Raw genomic sequence first — 20157 nt, 5'->3', positions numbered from 1 at the left:
TCACCCTTTTCAGGCTCAGAAAGCTACCACCCTTCCCTAAGGCCCTAATCAAAATTTCCATTTCTTAAGGACTATTGATCTTTGGGATGTGCTGACCTAGTTATCTGCTTAAAGCAATTTACACCCAGGTGTGCTAAAAGCCCAGGCCAACTCCGGCAGAGGTCATTTGCATTTTAAAAAGGGAACACTTGAGGCCATTCCAAAGTCCAAAGAGAGTTGTGGGACTGCACTTTTTTTTTTTGCTTTCATCTCACTGCCTGACTCCTTCAATGTGCAACATTCTAGGCATCTTTTTCTCTGTAGATTCAACACACCCTTATTTCTCTTTCCAGATACATCAACATTTCACCTTTCTAAATTACTGCATGCCATGAGGTTGGAAACAGACATGTTTGTATGTCTGAGTTGGCCCAGAATAGGAATAATATATGCAGAAATATACAAATTGACAGATACAGAGATCCATCCATGCCTGTGTTTGGGAGTACATATATCTATTTTTGCCCTAGATAAGGAGATCCAACAAAAATACTGACAAACCATTTGTTTGCATGGTTCTTGGAGCCCCCTCTCATCCTTAATTGCTTTCTATTACTGTGCTTAAATAATATGAGCAAAAGCAACCTGGGGAAGGAAAGGATTTATTTCACTCCCAAGGGAAGCTGAGACATGAACTCTAGGCAGAGACTGAAATAGAGATCCTGGAGGAATGTTGTTTACTGGCTTTCTCTCCAAAGCTGTCTCAACTTGCTTTCTAATACAACCCAGGACCAGTAGCATTGGCCCTGCCTACAATGGTCTGAGCTCCTGCTCCTCCATCCATCATTAATCAAGAAAATGCACTGACTTGCCTATAAGCTAATCCAATGAAGGCATTTTCTCAGTTTAAGATTTATTCTTCCCAGATGGTTCTAAGTTGTGTCAAGTTAACAAAAAAACAAACAAAAAGCCTAACCAACCCACTTCTCAAAATGTGTCACAAAGTTAAGTAACCACTGCTTGCATTGTGCATCTTAAATATTTTCCTTGATTAATCTTATTAATGGGTTTGGTGTTTATAACATGACCAAGAATGAAGGCGAGAACACAATTATTTAATTGTTACTGAAACCTATACCACATTGGCCTGTTTTGATAAGACAGAGACTTCATCCAACACAGTAGAGACTTGCATCTCTAAGAACTCTGTCCCTCAGGAGAGAAAGAGATGCAAGCACTCAGTATATTGGAGAGTGATGTTGACGAGGTCCTATCATGTTCCAGGAACCAATATGGATGGATTTGAAGTCAAGTCTACACTACAATCCAGTTCTCTGTAAAACAAACACATATAATTGTCTCCTTTAAGCTAAGACTGCTCCTTGGCACTAGGCAAAAAGAGACACAATGAATTGCCTGCCTGAGGTGTAGCATGTTTGCATTCTTATCCATGGAAAGCAATGGCCTTGATTTAGTCCTCATTTTATCTCCATGGCACAGCCTTCCAGGAGGTAATAGAAATGAAACAGATTTAAAAATAACACACATGAAAGAAAAGTTTGATGTAAAATTATAGATTTTTTTGTGTGTGTTCTTCTCTGAGAGTCAGTCAGACTATGGAATCACTTTGTCAAGCAAGTGGAAGGGTGTTGGGTCATTTTCCTACATATGTTCAAAAATAAAGTCAGGGTTAAAATTAATTTTTAAAGATTGGATTTTGAATATTGTGTTAATAACATGCACTACTCTATATAATTATGACATTTAATACTTAGATCTTCAAGTTGTAACTCACTAAAAGTTTGGAATTCATGACAGTGACTTCTGAAAAAATGGCATTTTAGGATTGTGGAAACACCTTATCATAAAATAAAATGTGCAAACTTCTCTCACATATTTTCTAAACTCTTGAATTCTGTCTGTTTGGAGGAAGATTTTAGGCATAACATCTAAAACTAAACTTTATTTAAAAACACAATTTTCTACAAGCATGTTGAAAGAGGCCCTTAATACCAGCATGCCAGGAGGCAGACGCAAGCAGTTTGGCTTGGGTATGCACTGAGTTCAGTATGTGTATGCCTGGGATACACAGTGAGACCTTTTGTCAACAGAACCAATAACCAAACAAATCAAAAACATGAATTTCATAGGGACACTTTCCCTATTTTTTTCATAATGGAGGCCACATCCTTCTTTTTTTAAAGATTTATTTATTTATTTATTAAGAATACCACATCCTGCCTCCATGTATGCCTGCATACCAGAACAGGGCACCTAATCTCAATATGGATGGCTGTGAGCCACCATGTGGTTGCTAGGAATTGAACTCAGGAACTCTGGAAGAGCAACCTGTGCTCTTAACCTCTGAGCCATCTCTCCAGCTCTTTCTGTATTCTTGAGTCTAGACAGGATATTTTGCCATCAATTTTATAAAGTTCTGAAACTCAGTCCCATCATCCATGAAAGGCCGCTGGTTACTTCATTAGCTTCATCTGAGAAATAATGAAAGTTTTTTTTTTTTTAATTTGTTCTGAAGAACAAATGAGCAAACATGTATCTCGTGTTCTGAAAATTAAAAGGCATGATGAAAATATGAACTACCATCTCTTTAGATACTGCCATCATTACATTAATTTCACAATGGCAGAGACATATTATGGTCCATATCCTGGACAGGTAGTAATATTACATGTACTAACAGGAAAAAAAAACTTTTTTAAAGTCAATGAACACATTAAATGAACCAGTTGCTAGCATAGCTGTAGTCCTTATTGGATTTTCTAAAACAGGATTAATTATTGTCTTTTAATTTAAAATAAAATATCCAAACACTAAGACAAATAGTGTAATAGTGGCTATTTTTAAGTTCTAGTAATTATAACAAAGACTGATAAAGTACCCCCAAGTTGATAATATTTGGGACCAGGATGCTGGGAGGAAATGGGGAATCTTTGGTCAGTGGATACTCACACATGTTGAAAAATAAACAAACAAAACAAGCAAAATGGCAAGGAATGGGCCCTAGTGTCTCAGAACACTTGCTGTCTTTAAAAGCTGCAGCAGGAAGTGGTTGTCCATCTCTGTCAGATGAATGGAACCTAAAATTCTGGGGCATGATATCGAGTTTTTATTTTAGTCTTTCTGAATTTTTATGATTGTAGCAGTAACAAGCTATAATTTCTCATTCAACAGCGCAGAGTATGAGAAAGCATGTTTTTCCATAACTCCTAATCTCTCTCACACTAAGACACATGCTTTATCTTAGAACCAAGAACAGAAATGCTCACGTGGTGGATGCAAACACACTAAAATAAAAACTACACTTGGAATATTTGCTCTTACTCCTTTTTCCAATTATTTATAAACAATATGTACACCAATATGTGTGTGTATGTGTGTGTGTGTGTGTGTGTGTGTGTGTGTGTGTGTGTGTGTGTGTAGATTTAGGAACACTGGGTATTGAACACAGTACCTGCTCATGACAGCCAAGTATATCTCTTAACGTCCTATTTTTTGGTAGAAATTGGATATATTGAATCGTTCTTCAGAATTCTGCCATGGCTTGAGTTTGCAAATGCTGCCATTGAGGGTTCTTCTTCATAACATAAAATGTTCATAAATGTCACCTGTAGGCACTCACTACACAGTCTACTCACCCCAACACCTAGATTTTGTTCTAGGTTTGCTTTGTTACAAAATACACATTTTAAGACTCCTGAAGTGGATTCTCCGTGACATGAAGAAATTAGCATTTGTGAGAAGCAGGGCAGAGTCTGGGTTCCTCTCCCTGTTACCCTGTGCCTTGTCTTCCAAACAAAATGAGAAGCAAAGGAGAATTAAGTTTTACTCAGGAATTTCACTGTCGTTTCAATGATACTTCAGAAAATGGCCCGTTTGCAAAATCAGATAAACAGCTAATGGCGTAAAACCCTTAAGTGTACATTAGGGATTTGTGTGGGCTCCAGCAGTTCCCACCACTTCATACTTCCGTGTTGTTCCAATATTCTTCATTATTGGTTAAAAAGCTATTATACTAACAATTATTCAGACACACAAAATGAAACAGAATGAAATGAAACAAAACCAAATCTTTGGAATATGGAACTCTTATCCAGTAATTGTAATAGGGAAGGGCAGAGGATTCAATAAGTACATTAAAAAGGAATCAGACTATGTGCAACATGTAAACATAAAATATAACAAATAGATGCACAGATATTTAACATAGAGAGGTAGAAGAGTGATTCAGAGAATGCCAACTTACCTAGACTATCACTCCCACAACTAAAACTACCCATTTAAGGTCTCAATCAACCGAAATTGATCATTTCTTAGAACTGTAAGTTTATATTATCTGACATCAAACACATAACCTCCCTCTAAATGTAGTTCACAAACCTGGAGGGTATAAATTCCTTCTGAATTTAGCTACAGTGACTTTGGTAAAGTTAACTGATATTTTTATTCTTAATGAATTAATTAATCATCATTAAAAACAACAAGAAATACTCTTGAAAACTATATAGGTTCTTTGATCACTTATTTCAAGATTAAGGAAAATTTAACCCATTGCTGTGCCTGTGATACACACAGAAAGTCACTGGTCATATTTAATAGAAATGCTTGAAGTCATTGTTATTCACGTGGGAAAAAAAAAACCCACAAATATACATAGTGACATTCAAAATTGCACCACAGATTGGGCAAGAGCCTGCTCTTTTTCAGAACTGTCTGCTTAGCTGGAAGAAGTTTTGATTACAAGACACGAAAACATTGATCAATTTAGGGTTTTATTTGAAGTCAGTAGTGTACTGAAGACAAGAATGTATGAAACTCTATTTCCCTTTCTTCACACAAAAGCAAAGTCTTAGAGTTATTATGAAATATGTTTTTTTTTACTAATGATTTTGCTATCAAGTGTTAACACTTGCTTGTTATCTCTTTGAGAATAAAACTGTAGACATCTGTGAGTAATACATGGCTGTATATTAATACTCTCTCTTTGGAAGTTAACTTCTTTTCATACTATTTATTTTCTTTAAATAGGGAAGAAAAGGCTTGAAAGTAAAATGTACAACAAGTGGAACAAACAGTGATTGGCTGACACCCCACGGCCAAGGGCAGGCTCCAGCAGGTGTCGGAGTAGCAAGGTGATCACAGAGTATGGTGCAAAATGGAGCATCATATTAGAGTGGAATTCAGCCAAACACCGTAATGTATGGATGTAGACGCATCTGAAAGAAGGAAAATAAAGATTTATGTAGGTTAAAAAAAAAAAAAAACATGATGTAGAATATCTCCCTAAAGTCTTACACTCTATCAAAATGCTGATACAGAGGTCTGGAAATAGATAAAATTCTTATTTGCAAATTATGGATTTATAAATAATAAATATGCTCAAGGGGAAAAAGTGACTTGTCAGAGGAAGCTACATTGGGGGATTTAAATGCTTCTGTTGTTTGTACACAGCATCAGAGCTCAATACAAACATCACTAAATTTCCGAAAATAAACCTTTCTTCCGCCCGTAAAACATTAATTCACCAGAAGTGATAATTAAGATTAGTTTAGTGGTTTCAGCTCTGATCTCTGTGGAAGTAATTTCTCCCACTAACTAATGCTAAATAAAGAACCGTGAAATGTACGGGACGCAAGCTCTGCTTCAGAAAAGGGTTTAAGCGCTTTAAAAAGTACACAAATTTAAAAAAGGAAACTTACTGTACATTTATGGTAAAACTTATTCCCCGACCCCACTCCACCCCATCCCCATACAGGGTTTCTCTATGCAGCCCTGGCTGTCCTAGAACTATCTCTGTAGAACAGACTGGCCCCAAACTCAGAATTTGGCCTGTCACTGCCTCCCAAGTGTTGGGATTTAAAGGTATGTGTCACCACCAACGGGCAGCTTTTGCTCTTTGTATAGAGTCACAGTAATTAAACGAATGAGGAACCTTGTCATAGTCCAGAAAGACGTTATATGTGCCTTACATGTAAAGAAACTGGCTACACTTACTGCATAATGCCCACCCTATCACTGCCCCCCACAATGAGGTCAATGACTCTAATCCAGATGATTCTGTGGCGAAACCATGAATAAGAGCTATTGAAATTAGTAAATTATACACATTTTATGATGCCTATGCAAATTTACAATGTACTACATACATGAACACACACAAAAAACCTTATTTTTCCAACTGAAAAACCACAAAAATGTCTCACTTTTTTATGAAACTTTCTGGTTAAAAAAAAAAAAAACCTGGGAGGAAAATAAAAACAGTGTGCCATTGTATGTTTAGGAAAAGTAGATACAACATAAGGGAACCTAGAAAGGGGGCTCTCAGTGTTGTTGGAAAAAGTAAGCAATTACTTCAGTGAGAATATATAGAACTTTCATGTATAATATTTAGAATATGTTTTTTTTGTTTTTTGTTTTTTGCTTTTTTGGGGGGGTTCAAATAGAATGCCTTTCTGGTGAAGATAGGCTAAATGGTAATGAAGACAAGAACTTATGGCTGTTCTTACTATTGTGCTAAATTTAAAATGCTTTCAATTACCTTTTTGAGCCTACAGCAAGCAAAGACACATTAATTTTGTTTAATGTACAACACCAATTGCTGCCTTGCATAGGAGAAAGAATTATGAATTAGTATCAAAATCAGTAAACTTTGAATCATAAATTCTGTGATAATTTTACACACAAGACCTGGATCCCAAGGCAAAGTCATACTCTATTGTAAAGAAGTCTAATATATCCAAATACATTAGCAAGGACATACATAAACCTAAAAAGATTAATGCCACTGCTGCAACCTACACAGAGAAACTTAGTAAGATTCGGCAGGTGTTTTTGCCTCTAAAAGCAGTTTAATGCTTAATGAGAAGACTCTGGTCTACGTTATATCTCTAATAATTTTGTGACCTCAATCAGATTAATTTTTCATGCTAGTTTCTCTGTTTCTTCTTCTAAAAATCGGGAGAATTGGTGAGGTGGTACTTTTTCATCCTAAAATGTGATAACTCTTGTGATTTTAGATACAGGCAGTAAGCTGTGGGCTAGCACGCTTTTATTTCTCCTTTGTGTAAGTTTAACATTAAAATATCATAAACACATCAGTGAGTGAACATTAACACAAAATAATGTGCTATTGCCATGTGTGCTTTGAATGTAAACAGAAAGAAATCTCGTGATAGATTGTGGATACTTTCCATATGCTTATCATTAATCATTCTTATCAACCAATCATTAATTGATTTATTTATTTAAGATAAATGTGGGAGACAATTTAAATTGTCCTATAAGAACGTTCCTTTCAAGTTGTACATCAACTATAGACCATGTAACTGGATAAAGTTTTCTATATTCCTTAATCACTAAACGTCCAGCTGATATTGTTTAGTAAATGTCTCTTTCCTGTTATCTGGCCCCTGCCTAGAAAAATACATGCAGATTCACTGAGCCTCATCAGAGAGTTCTTGGCCATAGCTGGGTGGACCATCTTGCAGACATTGGCCTGGATAATTAAACAGAAAGCTGTGGGGAGGTGACATTTCTTTGCAGATATGTTACTGCTGCTGAAATACATGTGCTAGTACACAGCAAGTTGTTGCTTAAATTTTATCAAATGTAGCACTCTGATAATAATGGAAAAGCACCCATTTGCTTCCAATATCACAGTCATCTTTCCAGTAAGGTCAGTTGTATTATTTCAAATAAATATATAAAGAACATGGAACAAAATTTTATTAAGGAGAATAGTATTCAGAATAATTCAGTAGTTTCTTACAGAAGGGAAAACTGTCAGTGGAGCAAACAGGACTTCTTTTATGACATTATTGAGATCAGCTCAAATGGATTTTAAAATAAAAGTTTATTCACGCACAATTCTTATCAAAAATAAATTACCTTACTTTCTATTTATGAAATAGAAATAAAATACAATAAACCTTTATATATAAATTCATTATTTTAAAAAGTAACATACCAAGTGATAAACTCAATAGAATTTAAGAATAGCATGAGAAGGGCTAACTGTACATTTGTAGTTCATTAATTTTTGCTATTTTGTTGAAATTGTTAGCATGCATTTTCCTTTTCTCTATAAATTAAATCTACAGTTGTCCTTTAAGGCCACAAGACTAAAAACCATCAAGTTTGCCAAGCAACTGGAGAACTAAATGTTAGGGAGACAGTCTTAGAAGTGCTGTGGATGTGGGCTTCACATGGCTTAAGTAATATGAGGTGTTGGGTGGCACAGGCTTTTGTTTGTATTGCAAAGGTCTGAACTACAAAAACCTAGGTCCTATCCTCAGTGTTTCAAAGTGTGAATATGAAAAATTATTTCCACTTGTCTGAAAAACACATCTACAGTATTTTGTACAGTATTAATAGGTGCTTGAAGTGAATGTCCCAAGAATCTGTGAAGTCAACCCAACAAAAATGGAGGAGGGGAAGGGAGTGGTATTTACAAACATTTTCTGGGGAACCCTTGGCTTACTACAGGGTATCCCCTATAATATCACTTAAGAGACACACTTCCAAATGTTCAATTCTCATGCAGAAAGCACTGAAAGAAACATCACTTCCACTTTATCAATATAAAGGAGTATAATAAGACAGTTTAGAGAAATAAATATAATGAAGGCATTGTAGCATGTGAAATCTCACATTTTAAACTGTTCCCTAAGGAATTGAAAAAAATACAAGTTTCTAATAAATTGAAAGAATAGAAGCCTCAAATTTTAGATAAATTCATTTGTCAGGGAGAAAAACATCAAAATCCTCTGTGTATTAAAAATGAAGATTAATAAAACAAAACAGGACTTAGTTTTGTGAAAACTAAATCATTTGGGAGTAAAACTAGAAAAGTAGCTATGTATGATACAAACAAGAATCTGGACCAAGTGGACTGCATTCATGTCAGGTGTCAATGTAACTTTGAAATTAATCTCTTGTCCCCTGACAGCAATATTGAACAGATGAAGCATATCAATTATGATTACTAATTACATTTAGGAGGAGACTGTTTCATTTGCTTTTATTTTATTGTAGGTCAGCTATTTATTTGTGGTTAAAACTTTATACATCTTTGGAATACCTAATGGCATGCAAGTTTTCCAAAGTCACCTTTGGCAAGCTGAGAGTTTCCTTCCACTCACTTTGTGGGTTTTCTTTTTTGGTAAATGGACTTGATTCAATTAAAAGACAAATACCATACATTAGTTAATTTATGAGCATATCACTTTCCTTTTCAAACAGCATGCCAGCTGTCTTAACATTAGATTTTTTTTTTTTAATTCAAGAACATAGCACTACACCATCAGATGGGTCAAATGTAGCTTTAGTTACAACACAGACTTCATGTGATCCTGGCCTACAATATTTGTTAAGTTTTCCATCTTATATCCATTCAAAGGCATGCAATTAAGCAACTTGGAATACAAACACCACTCAAGCATAGCGCATACTCTGTGTAAAGCATCTTCACATTTTTGTTGCATTAGTGTTATTGCTTTCTAAGGAAGTTCCAAGACCTCGGTTTACTTGCATGTGTGTGTAAATACTATGAAAAAAATGTTGCATCTTCTTTAGAGTATCCTTATTTACAAAACTGATGAAAGCATTAAACACCAGGCCAAAACACACCTGCTTTTAACTCCGGGTTAAGCAATAACACAACAGATGTAAACTCTCCACAATATCAAATGTGGTTTCAAATAAATAAATAATTCAAGCTTACATGCATTCAAAGACCTATTTTCAAAAGCCATTTCATATACAGTAGTTCAAACCTATTTTCTTTAGTGCTTTAAAGGCTGGATTTAAAAAAAAAAACTGTATCAATTCTGCTTCTTCTTATCCAAAGTAAAATTCTACATGTAGAAAATATTTTAATAAAATATGAAAACCATGAGAAATTAATATTTTTCTCCATAACATTAAATGAGACTACATGACAACTTTCCCCTTTTCCTCAATTCTTCTCAGATGAAACATTCTACATGCAAAACATATCTAGTAGAAAAGCCATCAGATTATTGTAACAGGAAAAATAATGACCCAGAGACTGGTATTTGGGATCTTCTCAGAAGTTATCAATATAATTCTTAGGGGGAGTTTTGGTAATGAGAAACATTCAATGCATTCTTTGCAGGGTTTTTGGTGGCATCTGAGCAGTTTCCAGAGGTTTTATTTGCTGCATGTCAAACTTTGGTGGGCATAGAAAGTAAAGTTCTGCATAATATATACCACACAAGCAAATCTTGAAAATAAATCTGATGTCCTCAGAAATTCCCATCTATCATATATATATTGTATCCAAATCATATCAGGAAATAGCTATACCAAATCACACACAAAAGTAACACACATAATCTTTGCATTTCTAGTATATCCCAAAACACCCACAAATATCTTGTACCCAATACAGACTAATTGTGTTTATAAGCTTTGGAATATTGACTATGAAGAATTCAGGTGCTGACTGCATATCAACATAGGAGCCTACTCATTACAAATAAATGTTGTTATAGATACAAAGAATTAAAAATGCAATTATGCATGACACTTGCTTATCACGAGGTACTTTTAAGCCACAATTTTCATCAAATCAAGTCAGTATGGCAGGATTTCAAGATTTTTTGACTTGGCTCTTTATTTCTATGAATCACTATCTGCTGACTCGTAAAATCCTGCATGACTCATGACACAGTTAAAACTTTCATTGCCCAATTAGCATGGCCACCAGGAGTTACTGTAGAAAATTTTCACTGAGAACTCTCCCAATATGATATGCATATTTATGCTGGAAACATAAAATATGGGAGAATTAAGGCTGTCAAGTGCACAGAGAAGCACAAAACACTACATAGTTCCCTTAGGCCTTATTATTAAGGTCAAGTTTGCAAAATAACAGGAGCACACATCTGTCCTATAAGGCCTCTGGTACATGAATGGCATATAGATGAACATTAAACTCCAGGTTTCAAAACTAGAGGACTTTCATAAAAGAAATGCAGAACCTCATAGAAGCTGCTCTGTCTCCACGTAATCAGCCCTCTCTGGGATACGTAAATGTATCTGGGATACATCTTACCTGTTTGCTGTACTTGTTATTGGTTTGACAGCTGTACTCAGAGCAGTGATCTGATCCAATTGAAATGTTGTCTCCTGCTCCCACAAATGTGTTGGCTGGTGGTAGATCTTGTACAGCCTGATGTTTTTTCCCTGCAGTTGGTGACTGGGGGTGAAGCTGGACAGTAGGCAATGGGGAACTAGATTTGTAATGCCTTGCCAGGTCAGGACTGCCAGGCCCACCATTAACAGATCTGTATCGGCCCATGCTTGGGCTGTCAGACAGCTTCTCATTGACACTATCATACCTCTGTCCATTTGGTTTAGAAGCTTCGACAGTGACAATACTGCTGTAGAGTGGCTGCTTAGATTTTTTGTTTTTCTTGTCTTTTTTAGGCTTTTTAGATTTGTCATGCTGCTGGGGTGTAAAAAAGTCTTCATGGTCTTTTTTGCCGGCTTCGTAGCCATTTTTATTTTTGGACCTGCAGTATCTTGCCATCATGACAATTAAAATGATTAGAATCACTGTCATAATGCCAGCAACCACCCCAATGACAATACTGAGTCTCTGTTTGCTAATTTCATAGCTTGGGTCACCAGCTATATCCTGGGTGAGTGGGGTATGCAAACTTCTGACTATCTGAGAGTCAATCACAGTTGCATTGGAAACACTTTCATTGACAAATACATGCACCAAAGTTGTAGTGGACTGGGAAGGCTGGCCGCTGTCATTCACTTGCACAACCAGCCTATGCAAGCCATAATGCTTTTGGGTGAGTTTTCCTACTAAGGAAACCACACCACTGGTGGGATCAATCTCAAACAGCTTGAAAGGATTCCCTCCCACAATGCTGTAGTTCAAGTCCGCATTGATACCATCATCACTGTCTGTTGCCAACACTGTAGCTACTACTGTCCTGACATTACTTGAAGGTGGCAGCAACGTGTAGGAAATGTTTCTGGGGAGGGTAACTGTGGGAGCATTGTCATTTTCATCCATCACAAACAGGGAGACTGTGGCTGTGGCTGATCTAGGAGGATCTCCACCATCCACAGCCTTCACCCTGAAAGTGTATGTAGTCTGATGTTCCCTGTCAAAAGACATTGTGGAGTAAATGGTCCCTGTGTCATTTTCAATAGAAAAAATGTTACTGTTCTCCTCTATGTACAGGCTCATTTCTGCATTCCGTCCCTTGTCAGCATCCATCACGGTGACCATTCCCACAGGGCTGTTGGGTTGTAAGTTTTCCTTCACATAAAAGGTAAAGACGTCCTGCATAAACTTAGGGTCATTGTCATTTTTATCAGCCACCTGTACAATCACCGTGGTGCTGCCCTGCAGCACAGGAATGCCTTTGTCTTTGGCATTAACTTTAAACTCATACCTGTCAGTCTGCTCCCGGTCCAGTACTGTATTGACCAGGATGTCCCCAGAATCGGGATCAATGGCAAAAGTCCCCATCACTGAGGAGTCCAGAGAGTAGGCAATCTCTGCGTTCTTCCCACTGTCAGCATCTGTCGCCAGCACTGTGGCTACCCTCTCACCAGGAATGTTGTTCTCTGGGAAGTAAACCTCAACCACAGACTGACCAAAAACAGGAGGGTTGTCGTTCGTGTCTCCCACCTTGACCACCAAGGAATTGTTGCTGGAGAGGCTAGGACTGCCAGAGTCCACAGCTACTATGACCACGTTGAACTCCCGGGTGGTCTCATAGTCCAGTGGGGCCGACGTGTGCAGGAAGTACTTTTTCTTGTTCTGGTCGCCCTCTGTGTCGCTGGCTGGCTTAAGCTGGAAAGGCACATCACCCACTACTGTACAGGTGACTACCCCGTTCTCGCCTTGGTCTCGGTCGGACACCTGCACCAGGGCTATGGGGGTGTCCACCAGGACGTCCTCAGCCACATTGGCCACCCCGTCCTTAAGTGGAATGCGCCCTATCTTGCGGATTTCGATGGAGGGAACGTTGTCGTTCTCGTCTTTGATGTTGAGGACCACGGTGGCCTTATCGGTCTTGGGGGGCTGCCCGCGGTCACGGGCCATGACAGTGAACCGCAGCTGATTCACTTCCTCGCGGTCAATTCTGTGCAAGACACTGAGCCAGCCCGAAGTTTCATCCAGACGCAGTAGCCTTCTTACCGACTCCGTAGCAGCCCCAAATACATACTCTATCTGTCCGTTGACCCCCACGTCCAAATCGGCGGCGCGCAACTGCAGGATGGGGGTGCCCGGAGCGCTGTTTTCAGCCAGGTCAGCCTCATACACGCTCTTCTCGAAGCGGGGGCTGTTGTCATTCACGTCGGTGATGAGCACCCTCAAGATGGCCTGCGAGGACCGAGGTGGATCGCCCCCATCACGCACTCGGAGGGTCAGCTCGTAGGAGTCCCGCTGCTCCCGGTCCAGCGCCCCCTTCACTATCAGTTGCGGTTGTTTCTCCCCGTCTGGGGTGTCTGCCACCTGCAGCTCAAACACACTGCTGCGGCCACCAGGACCGGTCCCGCCGCCGCCCTCAGGCGACTCCAGCCGCCGCTTGGAGCCTCCAGAGCCGCCGCTGCCGCTCGCGCTGTTCCCGCCGCCCCCTGGGTAGGGGGCGCTGTCCGCCGGCCCCGAACGCCTTCCTTCGCCGCCGCCACCGCCACCGCCACCCCCGGGCTCCTGGAGCAGCTCGTAGCGCTCGATTCCATTGCGACCGAAGTCACGATCGGTGGCCGTGGGCAGCAGGTAGAGTGTTCCTACGGGCCTGTTCTCCTCCACCGTGAGTGTGAGCACCGGTGACGGGAAGGTGGGCGTGTTGTCGTTGATGTCTAGCACGATGACCCGACCCTCAAACAGGTCCACCCAGCTCTGCGAGGGCCCTATCACTGACACCTCGAAGTCCAAGAAACACTCATTCTCGTCGAAGATCATCTGACACTGGGGCAGCTTCTCCCGGTCGATGCGCCGCTCGCTGGTGCTCAGCTCGCCGGTGAGGTTGTCAATCTTCAGGTACTCAGAGCCAGACTCAAGGCTGAAAGTCACCTCGCCCGAGCCGGTCACGATGCCCAGGTCCGAGGCCACATTACCTATCCGCACGTCGGCGGGGCCCTCCTCCGCTAGCCGGTACCGGAGCAGCTGCTTGGCGGCGGCCAGGCTGAGGCAGAGCGGCAGGAGGAGGCAACAGCCCAAGCACCAGCCGCGCGCCCATCCCGTGGTCCGCATCCTCAGCATCTTCTCTTGCTGCTGCTGCTACTGCTCCTTCTAACCACAACCCCCCTCGGCACCCCCCTCCTCCGGGGCTGGCCGCCTGCCCTCCCCTCGGTCCTCCTCTCCGGGAAAGGAAGAAACCAGAGGGAGGGAAGGGAGGGGGCCAGAGTAGCGTGTAGAGTCGGCCGATGGGAGGGGGGCAGCTATAGATGCTTCTTTTTTTCTCCTCCTGCTTCTTCCGAAAGTTATTGTTTCATAATTCATGCAATGGGTGCTAATCGCCCGCTCGCCAGCCACCGTTCACTCGCAGTACTTACAGTTCACGGGACACTGCGCGCCACGGGCTCCGTGCCCCCACAAAGTCATCCCCGCAGCGGGAAGATCCTGAGATCCAGTCCCCACACTCTGGGAAAGGGCCGGAACCGCTTCAGCAAGCTGGCGGTGTAGCCTGGAAGCCGAGTGGAGCAAACCTGCAGCCTTCCCCGCCTGTCAGCCGGGCTAGTCCTCACTGCTACTCGAGTTAAGTCCAATTCACGTTCCAGCCACTCACTCTAGACACAGTCTCTGTTTAGGCTCCGGAGGTCCAGACAACCGTGAGCCGCTTCTGGCAAGAGGCTCCGGGGGCAGCAACAAGCCAGTCTCAACTCTGACTCCTCTTAAGCAGCCGGGAAGCCACTCAACATATCTTGAATGAAAAATTCCAAGGCAGGTCGCTCCGGGCAAGGTGCAGCGAAGACGCCTCGCGTCACAGCTCGGTCCGCGACCGGGTGTCCCCGGCGCGCCAAAGAGCAGCCCGAGCCATCTTCAGAGACGCCCAGAGTCGGTTGCTCCTCACCCCGGAGAGCTCGGGTTTCTCTTTTTTTCTTAACAACTCTGCGCAAGGTCATTAGTCACGAAGCCGCCGCCTGAAACCGCAGCAACCATTCGCCCGCTGGGGCTAGAGCCGAACCGTGCGCACCGCGCGGTGCCCAAGTTTGGATTCTCAACCGCAGAGTCCGTGCCTTCCCTCACCTGCATTCGGCCCGCGTGTTGGAGCAGTGGGATCTGCAGCGCTGTGCGCGATTCAGGGAGGAGATTGCAGCCTCTCTCTCTCCGCGCTCTCTCGATCCCTCCCCTCCCTCCCTCCTTCTTTCTCTCCTCCCTCCCCTTCTCTCTCCTCCCTCCTCTTCTTTCCCCTTTCCCCCCCTCTCACTCTCTCTCTCTCTCGCACAGTCTCTCAGCTTCTTCCAGTTTCAATTCAGGGAGCCGAACTTGATCCCTTTGCAGTTCAAAGGTGAGCAAGCCTGGCTCCGTGCATCCGCGACATTGGTCCGGTGAAAACGCACGACCGGGCACTCCTAACGGCAATTAACAATGATGCCCAATTCTGTCCGGGTTTCCAAAGAAAAGCCAAAGGCAACTGAGACGGGGGTGGAGGGGGAGGTGGAGTCAAACGGAGCTGCCAAGTAGCTAAAAAAAAAAAAAAAAAAAAAAATCGAGTTTGCCAAAGGGAGAAAAAGTGCCAGTCGGTTGTTGTCTCGGAAGTGCCCTGGCGCGGCGGGTGAATTCCGCAGTTGTCTCGTCCGCTTTCGCGTCTGGGAGAGCCTGGTGCGCGCGCTCCCGCCGCCTCTCCCCCGGTGGCTGTTCCGAGACACTGAATCGCCACAGGAAAGCTCCTACTCTTCTCTACCCGGGAGCCGGAAACCCGCAAGTTTGCATAAAGTGGTGGTGGCTGCGGAAAGCTCGCGGGCTCCGGACTCAGACTTGTTCCCGACGCTGCAGTGGCGGCGGTGGTTTCTGAAACTACACAGTTGCAGAGAACCGGGGAGGAGGGCCCGGGGAAGGGAGGCGGGAGCAAGTGCCAGCCAGCCGAGGCGCTCACAGAAGCCCGGCTTCAGTTCGTAGGGCAGGCAGGGCACTGCCCAATCTCAGCCCCTTTAAGCCAAAACCTAGTCCCCTTAGCCAGTTTGGGGAGGGGGCTCATTGCTTTTCCCCTCTAGGAATGGTAGATTTTTCTCCTTTGACTAAATCCGGCTGCGTGGGTAAGAGCTGTAGTGAGGGTGTTAGTATACCTTCCTTCTACGTCCACCTTCAGACGATGTATTCCTCCCGCCCCAACTCCCACCCCCAACGTGTCTTCGCTTCGCAGTTGAGCATCTGGGTTAGTGCATTGCCACTGGTAGGCTGAGGACAACGTCTGCGTCCCGAAAGCGAGGCTTGTGTTCTGCAAAACCATGACCTACTGCAGTAGTGTTGAGAGAACATCAAACTCCAGTGAGAGCCTGAGAGGATCCTTTTTTGGAACACAGTGTTAGGAGGTCTGGTTTGGGGCGGGGAGAATGCCTGCCTTTGTTTAAATGCTTGGAATTCCTGTCATCCGGCTTTCACTGGGGATAGACCGTGTGTGCACGCGCCTGGGGAATAAAACACATGCTAGAAGCCTGAATATTATTTTTTCTGAGCAGAACCTGCAGCCTTGAGTAACTGGCAAAGTGTAGCGTCACCTATCTGGATATAAGGGAAATAAACTTTAATGGCAACTTTGTGTACCGAGTATGCTTAATGTCTTTTCTCTCCTTTTGACTTTGTGCCTCGTGACAGTCCCTGCCATTCCCTGGCGTGAGGCTTTCCCAGTCCTCAGTCATGACCACCGCAGTCTGCCTAGGCAGATCTCAGGGCTGGTGTTGTTTTTCGAACGGAAGCCACTTACTCCTCATTTATTTCAAAGACTATCAAAGGAAAGTCCCTCTCCCTAAAGATTAAGAAGGACGAGGTTGGTAGGTGATGTGTTGGACGTCGTTACTATATGGAAGATTGTTGCTGGGGTTTGATTAGTCTGGGAATTTAAAGGTCTCCCCGTAAAAACAAATTTAAGCAGACGCCCCCACCCAATGCTCACAACATCAATTTTGTTCATTGTGAGACCAAAGAGAGGAGGCTGAATGATTTAAACAAGGAAAATGCCAATAAAGTCTAGGAGCACAGGAAGCGCGCGGTTGTTTGGGCGAGCACAGAGCAGGAGTGTGGTGGTGGGAGGGGGGCCGCACTGGTTTCCAAGCTCTCCCGGGAGGGGGGGGGGCGGCGTAGAAGCACAGGGGAGCTGTGAGTAGTATGTGCCAGGGAGCTAGCGAGTGTTTTCCTGTCCCATAAAGCAGCATCTTTCCGGGAGGGGGTGGCTCCTCCTCCCATAGACCGGCCTTCCCTGTAACCCTCCCGCCGCCACCGCCACCAGAGCTCGCAGCTCCCTATCTGCAGCATCAGCGAGAAAAACCCTGGCGCGCAGGCTCAGTGCTCACAGCCGCAGTCTGGAGGCGGGGGGCTGGCGCCGCAGCGCCTCAGCGGCCGGCGAAGTGGCAGTAAAGCTATGTCCCCCTTACATTCGGAAGAATAGGGGTTTATCTGAATGCCTGCTTTCTCCTCATCCAGTTTGAAATGGGAAGGGGGACGCCATCTCCACTGCCAGGCTTTGCGCCCTGCATTCCGATGCGCGGCAGTGCGACGGCGCACTGCACTCCCTCCACTGGTCGCCTTACTAGAATTTTGCAAACTTCAGGCAGTCGCGTGGGCAGAGAGACTTTATGCACTACCTCTTCCCTTGCCATACCATAAACTCGAATAACCCCCCTGCCTCTTCAAGCACTTTCCCGCCGCTCCTGGCGGAGGAGAGGGGACGACAGAGTGGGCGACCCTTCCCTAGAGCTGCATTTATTTCTTCTAGAATGACTGGGGGACCAGGATGCCGCGCGTCCTTCACAGTGGAGTGGTTTCCTCCGCGAGAGGGAGGTAGCTTCTTCCCGCCCTCCCCGCTTATCCCCACCAACTCCGCTGCGGAGCCAAGCCAGCGTGGGAAATGGGTCCGACGTGTGCTGCATGGTGAGCAGCGCTGCCAGGCTGCCGCTGGGCCGGGAAACCTAGCTTTGCTCCCTCCCCCATCGGTCGCCAGTTCCGACCTTTCCGCCAGAGCAGCCAAGAAGTGGCAGCTCCTTTGCCCCGCAGAGCGATTCCTGTTGAAGAGAATGGAATGGGTGGGAAGCGGGTGAAGGGAGGTAAGGGAGGGACCCTCCCTGCGCCCTTGTGGCGGCCTCAGCTCCCTATCCTCTTCCGCCCCCTGTCTGGGCTCTGACACCGTCCCTCCAGCCTCCAGCGGGTGGGGTGCACTGGGTGAATGAAGGCGAGCAGCAGTTTCCCCCACCCCCACCCCATTTCCGCAGTCTTAGTGCCAGTGTCACAAGTGCTCAGCAATTTCATTAAATGGAACCCGGGGACTTAATCCTCCCAGTAGCAGACCTCACCAGGGGAATGTGATATCCGGATTCGCTCCCACCCACAGACCCCACCCGGCCTCTCAGACCCCAGGCTGCTTTTATCTTCTCAACCTGAGAGGCAAGGTTCACGAGGAAATGGGATCAAAAAGTGTAACCGGTTGCAAGAATTTAAACAGTTTGCCCTTGCTTCTGCTGCTGCCGCCGCCGCCGCCGCCACAGCCATGGCTTGTCTGGCAGACAAAACCGAAAAGGAGTAGTGTTCGAAAGCCTACATTGATCAGTAACGGGACGTCATCAAATGGAGGAAGCAAAATGTTTGAGGAAATATAGAAATGTTTGCAAGTCCCGTTTCCTTCCTTTGTTGATGTTTAAAAAGAAATTTCCCTCGATAAACCTAGATATGAACTAAACCAGATACAAAAACGAAATTGATTAAAATAAAATATCCCGTACCAATAATTGTCTAATAAAAAAGCTGGATTACTTTTCTTTGCCAAACATCGTCGCCCAAACTGAACAATTCAAATGCTTTTACAGTTAAGAATGTCGGGGACGGAGCAGAAAAAAAGAATAGTTTTCGGGCCCTGATATAGCTTGAGCCTTTTAAAAGAAGACTGAACAAAAGTAAGGACAACAAAAGTTTACGTTGAGCCTACGAAACTAGTGCCAGAGGCGGAGTCTCGGGGTTAGGAGGCCTTCATTTATAATAGACGTTCTATTATTCACACGAATACGAGAAAAAGGTTAAATACAGTAAACATGATAGCCAGTCCTGGAAAGAAATACAAAGCGGGTACAAGGGAAAAGGAGAAAGTGACTCAAGAACTCCACCAAGGGACAAACAGAGGAAATGACACCCAGCATCTCCAAATGCTTTGACCTTTCATCCTCAAAGAAAGGTTGTCTTCCAGACTTTTCTACAGGTACAGAGGTCTGTTATGCCTGTGGGATCAGCGATTTCCCTAAGTAATTTTGGTAAATCTGATAACCTCGGTCTTCCTTCTCTAGGTACTGTTTAACGTTTTTCCATTAAGCATATACTTTTAAACAGTCAACATAACAATTCATAAATATTGTCCAGTAGTGTTCAGTTGGGTCATTGAGAGACTTTGCCCACCTTTTTGTAGATTGAAATCCATGTGTGTAGTACTAAAGCGTAGTATATTGAGATGGCTGAATAATTCATTGCAATAACAGCCTTTTGATGGACATTAAAACTCAGCAATTTAAATAAGGAAACCACAGATTTCCTTTTAGGCAGGTAGTAACTGCTTCCTTTAGTGGTTATTTAATTGGTCTCTAGCCAAGAAATAACATCTCTGCTGTTTAAATCATGTATGCAAAGCTATATATTACAGCAGTAAAAGAAGAACAAAGTTAGATGATACTGCATAAAAATGTTTCTTGCTATTGGATAACTGTAAAATACTGAAACATGACTGGTATGATATCAATGTTTGCAAAGAATAAAAAAATACAGATAAAATTTGTTTATATTAAGATTAGCTCATAAACTATGAGATTTTTAGATTTTAATAGAATGCTTTATGTTTTAAACTAATTCATAGAACTTGATAAAAAAGATTTCTCCTTTAATATTGGCAAAGATTTATGGTTGGTTGTTATCCCATTTATACAGTTATAATTGCCAAAATATTCAATATACACAGGTTTCCAATT

The 20157-nt window shown here is 43.0% G+C and overlaps 1 protein-coding gene across 7 annotated transcripts in view; it reads right to left on the bottom strand.

Moving 5' to 3' along the window:
- Positions 1–15316, bottom strand: part of LOC100769505 (protocadherin-7) — a 406463-nt gene extending 391147 nt beyond the window's left edge. For 2 of the 7 annotated variants that reach the window (XM_027386931.2, XM_027386932.2), the window contains exon 1: positions 11075–15316. In XM_027386931.2, coding sequence (XP_027242732.1) covers positions 11075–14257 — 3183 coding nt within the window. In that variant the 5' untranslated portion in view covers positions 14258–15316. Of the gene's footprint in view, positions 1–4752; positions 5214–11074 lie in introns of those variants that run through there. The other 5 variants (XM_027386933.2, XM_027386934.2, XM_027386936.2 and 2 more) reach the window with 3 other exon arrangements.
- Positions 15317–20157: the final 4841 nt, after the last annotated feature.

The sequence above is a fragment of the Cricetulus griseus genome (genome assembly GCF_003668045.3).
Source record: "Cricetulus griseus strain 17A/GY chromosome 1 unlocalized genomic scaffold, alternate assembly CriGri-PICRH-1.0 chr1_1, whole genome shotgun sequence".
Taxonomy (NCBI): domain Eukaryota; kingdom Metazoa; phylum Chordata; class Mammalia; order Rodentia; family Cricetidae; genus Cricetulus; species Cricetulus griseus.
The sequence above is the reverse complement of the archived record's forward strand: the minus strand, read 5'-3'. Positions and strand labels throughout refer to the sequence as shown.